Source organism: Echinops telfairi, unplaced genomic scaffold, assembly GCF_000313985.2.
Source record: "Echinops telfairi isolate 266 unplaced genomic scaffold, ASM31398v2 ScPeMD7_70;HRSCAF=299, whole genome shotgun sequence".
NCBI lineage: Eukaryota > Metazoa > Chordata > Mammalia > Afrosoricida > Tenrecidae > Echinops > Echinops telfairi.
Genome location: NW_022103968.1, coordinates 28,702,443 through 28,713,673, shown reverse-complemented (window position 1 = coordinate 28,713,673; position 11,231 = coordinate 28,702,443). Strand labels below are relative to the sequence as shown.

The following is an 11,231-nucleotide window of genomic DNA, read 5'->3' as shown; positions in this document are numbered from 1 at the left end:
CGGCCCGCCCCGCCCGGAGAGACGGGGAGCGGACGGGACAAACTTCTTCCAGCCCGTGGCCGCGCGGGTCCCGTTTGTTTGCGAAGACGTGGGCCACGGGTCCTCGCTGGGCAGGCGGGCGGCGCTCTGCTCCGGAAGCTGGCGGCGGTAGGCTGTGTGGAGTCAACAGGCAGGCAGGAGAGACGGGAGCGCCGCTCGGACGCGGTGTCCACGTGTCGGGAACTCCCTCCCTCTCCGTGTGCTTGGTCGCCGTCGCGGCTGTTTACCCATTTGCAGTTTAGACCAAATAGTACTTTGCTGCTTCAGGAGCCCTCGCACCTGGTGCACGTCAAGTCCGGTGGACGTTCGAGTACGCGGCGTCCTGGATGGTTTGCGCATCTAACCCGGTCCTGTGAGTGCTTTGCGAAGCTCCCAAGTAGTAAGAGCTGAAGGACCTCGAACAGTAAGCGTGGAGGCTGGGGGCATTCAATGTCCAACACCCCCCGCCCCGCCCTCCCCACTCTCACTGGGAGGGGTTCTGGGTCATTACAGCATCGAAGGGAGAGACTATTCTCATTACTGTTCCTCCACCTTCAAAAACTTGGTACCAAGTGCATATATTATCTGGGAAAGGAATGCCTGTGGGCGGTGCAAGTTAGCGCTCACTTGCTAATCAAAAGGTCGGAGGTTCAAGTTCACCCAGAGGTGCTTTTTAAGGTCGGGTGATCTACTTCCTTAGAGTCTGCCATTGGAAACCCTTTGGAGCAGTTTTCTGATACAAGCAGCGTCTCCATGGGTCCACCGCAACTCTGTGGCAACAGTTACTTGGTTTTTCTAAAGACCAGCATAGTAGGCGGCGCTAAGCAATGAGGTGCAAGCCTTGACAGGCTAACTGTGGAACTAGCACTGGTCAAGATAGACTGGAAGACCTTGTAACCTCTTAAGCCGGGAAATGTGGGGTAGCGTGAGCCCAGGTGGCATAGTGGGTTACACATTGAGCTGATCACCTCAAGGTTAACAAGTCTAAACCCATCAGCAGCTCCCAGGGAGAGACTTTCTACTCCCATGCTGGGTTAAAAGTCTCTAAACCATCTAAAACCTGTCTTCTCTGCCAGGTAGGTTCGCTATGAGTTGAAATCAACTTGATGGCAGTGATTGAGTGCTTTATTGACTGTCACTGCTAAAGCAAGATGGCGTAGCGTGGAATCTGCCTGAAGGCAGGAAGACAAAGGGTTAAGAAAGTGAGTCTGGGGTCACGTGAATCATAGCCCTGAGAAATGGGAAGGAAATCTCGAATCCACTCCTCAGTAAAGCAAGCCCTTGCAGACCTCTCCACCTTGTTCCTGCAATAAACAACTTCCTTTTGTCATTCAGTCGACTTTCATTATCTAGGCATATTTGGGGTTTTGTTCCAATTACAGAGCTTATCTACTTTAACTGCAATAAAAGCTCAAAGAATCATCATCATCCACGTTAGCTCTAGCTTCCATCTTTTCTGGATGCACTTAATTTTTAAATAAAACTGCATGGATTAGAGAAGTAGAAAATTCACTTATCATTCAAGAGAAACAGTTGTCCGTGAATGCATCGACAGCATGTCACTGAGGTGATGTCACTGTGACTTTGTCCCGATGACCCCACCCCCACCCCTCTACCTGACCATCACGCGGATCAGGCTGCTGGACATCACGGTAGCCACCATCTAAAGAGTCCCACCCTAGAGCAAATCTTTCACCAATTACTACATTTAGAAAACGCATGATAGCTTACAAACCCCCCACTAACAACCCAATGCTTGGATGGCTTTGTGTTCAAACTCCCAGATGAGCATTTTCCTACTGGATGAACCGTGTCTTGCCATCTAAGTGCAGTATCTTCCAAGCAGCATGCACCCATAAAAGTTTATTAACTATAATCTAGAACTAGGGAACCAAGATACAGACTGCCTCGTATATAACAACTGATCAGGACAAAATTTCCATCTCTAGGGAGGCAGTGATATCTGATTGACTAAAAGAATGAGAACACAACCAACCCCAAGGTTTCAAACGAGTTACTGGAGAAAGTGCCCCTACTAGCAAAAACAGAACAGTGTGATAGGCACGGTACAGGCTTGGTTTTCAGACATGAACAGTGGTGACTGGACACTTGAAAAGACCATGTGAAAGAAGCTACCCAATACTTTCTTTTCCATAACCTACTGTTGTCAAGTTGATTCCAGCTCATAATGACCCTACAGGGGTCTCGAAATTCTTTACAGGAGTAAATAACCTCACCTTTCCCCCATGAAGCAGCTGATGGGTTTGAACCACTGACACTGGGGTTAGCAGCTCAATGCCTAACTCAAGTGCCACGAGAACTCCCTCTTTTCTCTAAGTCTTGTTTAATTCCTAAGATCAGGACAAGGATATATATGCTTAATCCATGTTCCGATTTTACTTCCTTCAGCGTTCACATTTTTCAAATGATATTCAACAGTTGTATTATAACTGATTTTACTAAATAGAGATTCAAAGTAATTTAAAAATTATTTAATACACAGAGTGAAAAACTGTATAGCATACAAAAGTATTTCACATTTTAAAAAAACCAAACGCCTTCTAAATTACTTAACAGATGTAGAGGTCCACAGTCTTTTATCTGAAATCCTTCAAGCCATATTTTTAGAAAGGTAATTCAGTGTGTATATATCATAGCATACTAAACCCTACCATATACTGCATAATCCTACAGCATGGTTGGAGGCAGCACCCCTCGTCATCAGAAGTTTTCTGCAGCAAAATGAATGGATTTTCACACTAAATGGGACACACAGATTCAATGTCAGTTCCGATTAGACTTACAAGCAAATGAGTGTCACAAAGCTTAAGGAAAAACACCAAAAAACTAGTTTTCAGAGCTTTGTGGATTTTGGAACAGATAAAGCAGTGTAGACCTTTAAAAATGTGTCAGACAACATAATAAAGATTCTCTAAACAAATTGCCCATTTTTTTACAAGTGAAAAAGCAGATAGCCTTTCAAATACATTATAAATTAACATGGGTTTTCTCTAGTATTAAATGTACATCTTAAATACATACAGCAGACTTCTGAACAAGATTCCTGACCCCATATGGTACTAAAGGCAAGAAAGGGATGCTGCCCAATGTGCAGTACAACTGGAACTGGGACGCAGGCACCCGCGTTCCGGACGATGCCAGGAAGAGCACATGCCGAGTGTAACACAAGGAGGTCGGGTTCATTCTCCAAGACGTCCCACTGGGCTTGGGAGCAGTCTCTTGCACAGAAACACAGGCAGACAACTCTTATGAACATGAGCCTGGAGGTTTTCTTCTCTACACGCATCACTGCTTTCAGCTGTGTGCCCCCAGTTGAAAACGCTGAAAGCCATTTTTAAATAAGTAATGTTTATAGCAAGTTTGAAACCAACCCGGTCACTGATGATGCTCCTAAGTAGTGGTGGTTATTTAAGAAAGTCCATTGACTTTTTATGACACTGTATCTGTTCAAAGGCTACAATTACTCAAAATCAAAATATTGCGCTTGTAAAATCATGAGTAGCGTCTGATCGCAGCCATTTCTTCTACTGACTGATGGTGTCTGAAAAACAGCTTCACGGAGTTAAAAGCTCATTCCAAGACGTTCAGATACAACTTCCACGGTTTGGGGGCAGTGAACAAGTGGTCAAGTCATTCTGTTAACCAACTCCAGTCAAGACTCTAAAACAACGAAAAATTGAAAAGTCAAAGTTGCTAACGTTACAGTTAGAGTTCACCTTTATGTCCCCTTACACTGTAAAGGATTCTCTGTTCTTTTTGTTTCTTTTTACACTACGTGATGTGACCCCAGGGGACAGAGTAGAACTGCCCCAGGGGGTTTTCAAGGCTGTAAGTCAGTAGCCCTTGCCACATTTTCCTCCTTGAGAGGGACTGGTGGGTTCAAATCGCCAACCTTTTGTTGATCAGCCTTGTTACTTAAACACTGAGCCACCAGAGCCGCTTAAAGGGTTCTCACACTATTTGAAGCAAAACATTATTCTCTGGGAAAATTATTTGTGAAAAAAATGTCGGAGTTGACATTGAGAACCAAATTTAGTAAAAGTTAATTTAGTGAACATTTTGTTATAGTTTAAGTTCTAACAAATCAATAGTTCATGGTAACCAAGTCTTAATATAAGCATTTCTATAAATTCAACTGTACCAGCACTGCCAATTTCCCATACAGCACTTACTGTATTAGGATTACAGTAAAATGCCGCTCACCTTATTGGAGGCAGCAGATCAGTAAAGCAAAAAGGCACAAACCCTTCCATTTCATTGGTCGCATAGCAAAGAAAGCTCACAGTACTCATTTAATTTGACCAAATGCTCTTGGTTAAGGATTACTGGGAGCGTAAACCTGGATAACTGAAGATGGGACTTGGTATCCCGGACATTTCTCAAATGCTCTAGGATTAATCTCAAATAGTTGACTTTATTCTTCATACGCATCCCAAATGCCAGATAAGGCTGGATGGAAAGATGGGCCCTTGGCCCCCAGCGCTGAAAGATGCATATCCGTACCCACCACAAACTTACCATCATACTACCGCCCTGCTCCTCATCTGCTTCACGAATAATAGTGCTTAAATGGCCAAGACAGTTCAAATTTTCTTCTATCATTTGTGCTAAAGTCTCCCTGTAGGATAAAAGATCAAAGCCTGCATAATGCAGCACAGGGACATAAGGATTTCCTCTACTTTGTGGTCTTCCGGGTCAGGATGATCACTGCTCTTGCTGTAATCCAGCACCCCAGGGCGCTGCCTCCTGCAGTCTTCCCAGTCTCATCCTCCCACTCCCACCCCCACCCCAAGGCAATCCAAAACCAAACTCACTACCACTGATGCCGGACTCATAGCGCCCCTACAGGACGGGGTAGAACTGGCCCAGTGAGTTTCCGAGACTAACTCTTTACGGGAGTAGAAGCCTGTCGTTCACCATCAGAGCAGCTGGGACTGCTTATTACCCAGGCAGCTAACTCTGGCCAGCTGTCATGATCAAAGGTCCACTCTAATTTCAAGTTTCCTCTCAAATCTAAGTGGTGCATTGATAAGAGTTATCATTTCTTCCCCTGACAGTGCTGCGAAGAAAAGAGAGATCCTCTGGCAGACCTCATTTGTTTCTGGACCTGTATATGCTTTCTTCACACACACGTGTTAGTGGGGAAGCTACAAGAGCACAGGCAGAGATGAGGGAAGGAGAAAGCTGGGTGGGAACTACTACGGAGAAGCAACAAGGAAAACAAGCAGGTGGATTCTGGCAAATAGCACAAGAAAACTGCGTGACAGGGAGCTGCCCAGAGTCAAGGAATTTAAGTTCAGGTTCTGACACAGGAGACCCTGATTTCGGGTTCCACCTTTTATGCTTTCCTTTTCCTGTGGTCTCGATCCTTGTGTTTTGCAAACTCTTGGCCTCGGCTATAATTAGGTGTAGGCTAATGGGTGGGAACCACTATTAGCTTAGAACTAAATTCTAATTCGGCCCTCACTCAACAGATGGAAAAAATGAGGCCAGCCGTTCCCAATCCTTCTTGGTGATGAAATGCCTCAGGCACACTCAGTGAAATCCTTTTTCCTGTGCAATGTATTCCTATGAGCAAATATATCTAACATTCTGGTCACACAGACATTTGCAAGCACGCACCTCAGTTGGCAATTACTGGTATAGAGGTGACATTTGCCATTGTTAGCATTCTCCAACAAACCTAAATACATTTAGTAAAATCAAGAACAGTTATTTATTACGTTTTATTTACTTTGAGTCTGATTAATGGGCTGTTTCCTGAGGTCAGACAAATCAATGATTGCCTATGCTACAGTTATAGATGCATGACATTGGGCCAGATCTATAATGACCCCAAGATATACCGGGGAACTCGCTTTCTTGACAAAAGTAAAATACCTGAGATCAGCTTGCCTTCCTGCCATATGCTTTCTCTCATAAAAGCAGAGTACAGAGCACACAGCGGCATGACCTCCTGAGCAGGGGTGTATCCTGGCTGCCCTGCTGCAAAACTAATTATGGGCAGAGCTTTCCGGAAATGCTGGCACGGCTGAGGTCTCCATGAAGCGGGAGAAAAGCGACAGTACACAAAGCTAGCATAGAGCCACTGGCCCTGGGGATGGCACATCTTATGCTGGGAAAATAACAGAAATGGAGAGTCGTTCAGTTTTTAGCCAAAGAACAGGAATTAATAAAAAGAAAATACCGGGTTTCAAACTTAAGTTTTTATTCTGCACACTTGATTTAAGGTATTTGAGATAAGGCCTGATTTCAGAAATACTAAGTTATAAAATGGAATAGGATTTCACTCAACAATTGACGAGAGGGTTATCTGAGGATCGCCAAATGAGAGAGGCCAAAAGAGATTGCTTAATTTCTCACAGAGATAAATGGCTTAGGAAGAAATCATGCTTGCGTAAAAGAAACTAGTAAGCCAACAACAGAGAAAGAACTTAGAACCTGGGCTGACTGGACATTGCATTGCTGAATGTTTACTTCCCAAGTCTCTACTGTCTCCTCCATGCTCATACCAGCGTTAGGAGACATTTCCGTTTTGCAGAGGAGGAAGTGAACGTGTGTAACCAGTCAAGAAAATCACCCAAACAGATTTCGAAGGAATGGTTGGGACTTGTTTATGAGCAAGCTTCAAAAAGTTCATGGAAGAATTCCATAATCTTTTCATTCCCTTTTCCCCCACAAGCTTTTTGAGCCCCTTCCGTCCCTATTGTACACTGATGACTGTGCCTTAGTGACCATGTCTACTGCCTCCTTCCTACTGTGACTCTTGAAAATACACACGAACCCTATTGTTACAAAGTGAACCCACCCATCTTGAGGAGTTACCACGCATGACAGAGGCTGTTCACGTTCTCCTGAAGTGGGGGGCAGCCATGTTGATGCCTGGGGGGTTACTGCACCTTCCAGACTGGATCCTACAAGGGACCGGGCCGAACTCTGTGTCTGAAGGAAAAACAAAATGAAACCGTATGGGCAAGCATCTCGGTCGAGTTACAGAACTCCCTAGCACGCCCATACGACTTATAATGTAACCATTACGTATATGCACAACCAGAAAAGTTCTGTAAAAAAATGATATTCATCATCATAGACCACTAATTAATTATCCCATTTTTGAGGATAGTTACTAGTAAAAACACAGATGTGCTTACCCCTCTAATTCCACTTTGGTTAGAGAAAAACAAAACAAGCCAACAGTAAAAACCCTAGTTGAACAAAGGGCTGGGTTCATTAACTAGTCAGGTCCACTGACCCCTCCCCTCCTACCAAACCAAGTTGGGGTGCTACCATGGTCCAGGGCTTGGAAGAAGATTAAAACAGATGGCAAAGGAGAGTGCTCATGAAGGATGATCATACAGCCCTGTGTCTCAATTGAAGGTCACTCACCAAGCAAGGAAAAGGAGCATCAACCCCACAAACACGTAAAAGAACCCAGATCAGGCAGATAACACTCTCCTTCCCAGGAGTAGCAGCAAACTCAGGTCACGTTAACTGGGCCATTAACCCTTACTTACACAGGCAATTTTTAGGAGGTGCCAAATTTCCTTCTGCCTCTTCCCCTGCATAAACATGACCATGTTGTCAGCTTCTTTGATGCTACTGAGCGCCACTTCCACCTTAGGCAGTAGATCGACGATCTTCTGCTTACAGCCCAGCAACCTGCTGGAGAGATCAAATCAATGTTAGATGCCCAGCTCCCAAGTCTGCACACCATTTCCCAGACCTACCCACAGTAACCATCACATTTAATACTGACCCCCGAGAGCAGTGCACACAGATAACACATATACAAACAAGGGGGTTCCAAACGTTTGTGGAAATTTTCCATGATCTTTTCATTTTATTTCCCAACTCTGAGACCCCTTCACACGTGCACCTGTGGCTTTTCCATAGGACTTTTTTTTTCTTTACCTCAGATGACCAAACAGCTCCTTCAGCACACGGTCCTGACTCTGCACAGTGTGCACAATGATCTTCACCATGCCCGTGCTGTCGCTATACGAGTGATCTGCAAGAGACCCCAGTCAGTGCCCACAACACTCTGTCAACTTCCCCTGAAGACGGACGTCCTCAACATGAACGACTTTGGAGGGCACTGTGCTGAACGACGTTAGTCAGTCATGAAAGGTCAAATACCGCATGAGATCACTGCCAGATCTAAAATGTAAACGTCCACCTAATTCAGGATGAGAAACTGGGGGGGAGGGATCCTAAAACTCTGAGTTTTAACTTAACAGTCTCTAGGTGGTGCACACATTGTGTGCATGTGCTACCCTAAAGGTTGGTGGTTCAAACCTATCCATTAGCTCCACGAAGGAAAGGCCTGGTGATCCGCTCTTGATAAGGTTACAGCCAAGAAAACCTATGCAGCAGTTCTGCTCTGGCCATGACTCAGAACTGACTTAAGGGCACACAGTAACAATTTTAACTTATAAATACTTCTATTTAAATTCAAAATTGGGTTAAAAGATGAAAAACTAGACATCTACATAAAACACAGTTACATGTCTATTAGTAAAACTGCTTTTCTGCCCCAACTAGATGTTCTGGATTTTGTGTCTATCAATCTAGTCTATAAAACTTTGAAAAATGCTGGCTACCTTCAATCAAATCTGATACATTACAGGAACTTGTCGACATACCTAAAGTTTAGTATGAGGGTAGTACCACCTTCAAGCTAACTGACAGCTGGCATGTTTTCAAGCGGGATGCCAGTCAGAGCTTAGAGAAGATACTACCTGGGCAGGGAGGCGGGGGCGGCAGGCGAGGAATTACTGGCAGTAGCTGTTACGTTTCACAAATGGCTACTTACATTTTAAAAGATCTTAAGGTTGCTCATGGATCCTGTTGTTATATTCCCTGGACAGTAATCCTGACTGCACGGTTTTTAATACTTGCTATCCCGCTTACTATGTTTTCTAGTTGAAAATCCTGTGAGACAGCTGCCACTTTTGTTACTCCCATTTTACCGAAAAGGAAATGTGAAGGAAGTGTCAAAGGAGGCTCAGTGTCCTTAGTCATCACTCCAGCGACGTCCGCCTCAGCCCGGCGGCTTTCCTCTGCACGCACCTCCGCCTGAGCACCACCAGCTACAGGGCACCCAGGCAGACTGCTTTCTGAGCGCTGACTCACACTGACCTACGTGTGTCAGGCTAGAGCTGCGCTCCACAGGGCTTTCAGTGACTTGTTTTTCTAAAGCAGATCACCACGCCTTTCTTGTATGGTGTCTCGGGGTGAACCTGGCCTTCCCACCTTTTAGATAGCAGTTGAGTATATAAACTATCAGCACCACCCCAGGGGTTCCCCAAACCACCAAACCAAACCCAAACTGGGTTCTGTCCAGTCAGTCCTGATTCACTGCCATCCTATGTCGTACAGAGTAGAACTGCTTCACTGGGTTTTCCTGTGTCTCCTTAATCTTTAAGGAGACAGCTTGCAGACTTTCCCTCTGCAGAGCCCAAGGGCAGGTCTGAATCACCACCTTTTAGTGAGCAGCTGCTGATCACTGCCTATGCCACCCAAGGGTCTTCCTATAAACAACACTCTCTTCAATGTCTCATAGACTCAAAACCAAACCAAATTCATTGCCAGCGAGTCAGTGCCAACTCAGAGCGGCCACGAGGACAGGAGGGAAGTAGCCCGTGAGTCTCTGAGTCTGTAGCTCCTTCAGAGTAGAAAGTCCCGCCTTTCTCCTGAGAAGCAGCTGATGGTTTCGAAGTGTGGACCTTGCAGTTAGCAGCTAAACTCTTCACCACTAGGACCCCAGGACTCCTCCCATAGATGAGGTCCCCCAGTGTTTCCTATCTAGCTCCTGCAGCTGTCAAAACTTCAGAACGTCTCCAACACAGAAGGTGACGCAGGTTGTCATCATTTTCATCTGAACAAGAGCCTCAAGTTGACTCCAAGGTAAGAAAAACACTGACAATCGACTCCCAGTGTTTAAGCCCCAACTTCTTGGTGTCCCCAGTTTGTCATCCAAGGTGGCCATCACAGAAGCCACCTGGAAAGTAACTGTGCTTCCGAGTCCCGTGATATGGTGACAGGGCTACTGCAAAGCTTGTATCCAAACAAGCCAAACAAATGCTGTCATGAACTCTGGAAAGTTACTGTGCATGCGTCAATGACATAAAATCCTCATCTGCAATATGATCCATGGCTAGAAAACTGGGAGTCATAAATATGGATTTGGGGGAGAGGGGGCCGGATAATTAGCTTGCTGTTTGAAATCTTAACTTTCAATGTTTTACTCTAACCACAAATTCTCTCAACTAATCACTGCCGGGTTGCTGTGAGTCGGCATCGACTGGGTGGCAGTGAGACCTAGTAGTGACGGTGCATCACTATTGTGCACCGAGCTGCCACTGTTCCTTTCTTCCCCCAGCCCTCTTATTCTGATGCCAGCAGCAAATCCTATATTGAGTCGATCTAAAGACCCTATCTTTTCAGCCACCTACATTCAACTTATCACCCAACACGATCACTTCTGCCTCTTGAACGTCTCTCCTCTCAGTCATTCCCTCCACAGGTCAGGCTCTGCCTTACTTAGCTCATGCCCATCCTACGCTGCACTGGATCGTTTTAGTCTCCTTTAACACAAGAAGGAATCAAGGCGATCCGTCTGAGGTCGCAACGTGCCCACTCTAGAAGTCCGGCCCTCAGATTCTTGCCCAGCAATCTTTGCAGCAAACCAGTCTGCACCAGTAGGTGCTCAACAGGAGCGGTTTCACTAAGGAAACAAGCGATCGCGAACCAATGCCAGTAAAGGTACAGTTTCCCATGACCACATTCTATACTGAACCCAAGAATATCGCATTCTTATTAAGCTCGCTAATCCTAAACAATTCAAAGCATATGTCAGCAGCTATCTTTTCTATCTCTACACATAATTTCTTGTCTTCTCCTCCACCTTTTACTTCCCTTCTTAAAACTTTTCCACTTCAAGTTTGTTAGTTACCTTCCCTTTTTACTCTCTTAAGATCTCATAAAACACTGGTATACTATAAACAGTCAATGACAATATTGAATTTCTTCTGTATCTTGTTTAAAATCTAGTGTTCTCCAGGTTTTTTGGCTAGTAATAGCTGCCCCAATGCATTTATGTACAGTGATCAAAGCCTCTCACCTGAAGGTCTGTGCTTGAGTTGTTTATATAGATCAATAGCATGCTGCTCCCTGCAAAAGAGAAAGCATGC

General features: G+C 45.1%; 1 protein-coding gene across 1 annotated transcript in view; it reads right to left on the bottom strand.

Annotated features, from left to right (window-relative positions):
- Positions 1–2,495: 2,495 nt before the first annotated feature.
- CHUK (component of inhibitor of nuclear factor kappa B kinase complex) overlaps positions 2,496–11,231 on the bottom strand; it is a 46,109-nt gene continuing 37,373 nt past the window's right edge. The window contains exons 15-20 of the mRNA XM_004701316.2: positions 11,162–11,211; positions 7,951–8,047; positions 7,554–7,701; positions 6,848–6,981; positions 4,558–4,657; positions 2,496–3,699 (exon numbers count right to left, since the gene is read on the bottom strand). Of these exons, the coding sequence (XP_004701373.1) occupies positions 3,670–3,699; positions 4,558–4,657; positions 6,848–6,981; positions 7,554–7,701; positions 7,951–8,047; positions 11,162–11,211 (559 nt within the window). The 3' untranslated portion in view covers positions 2,496–3,669. The remainder of the gene's footprint in view (positions 3,700–4,557; positions 4,658–6,847; positions 6,982–7,553; positions 7,702–7,950; positions 8,048–11,161; positions 11,212–11,231) is intronic.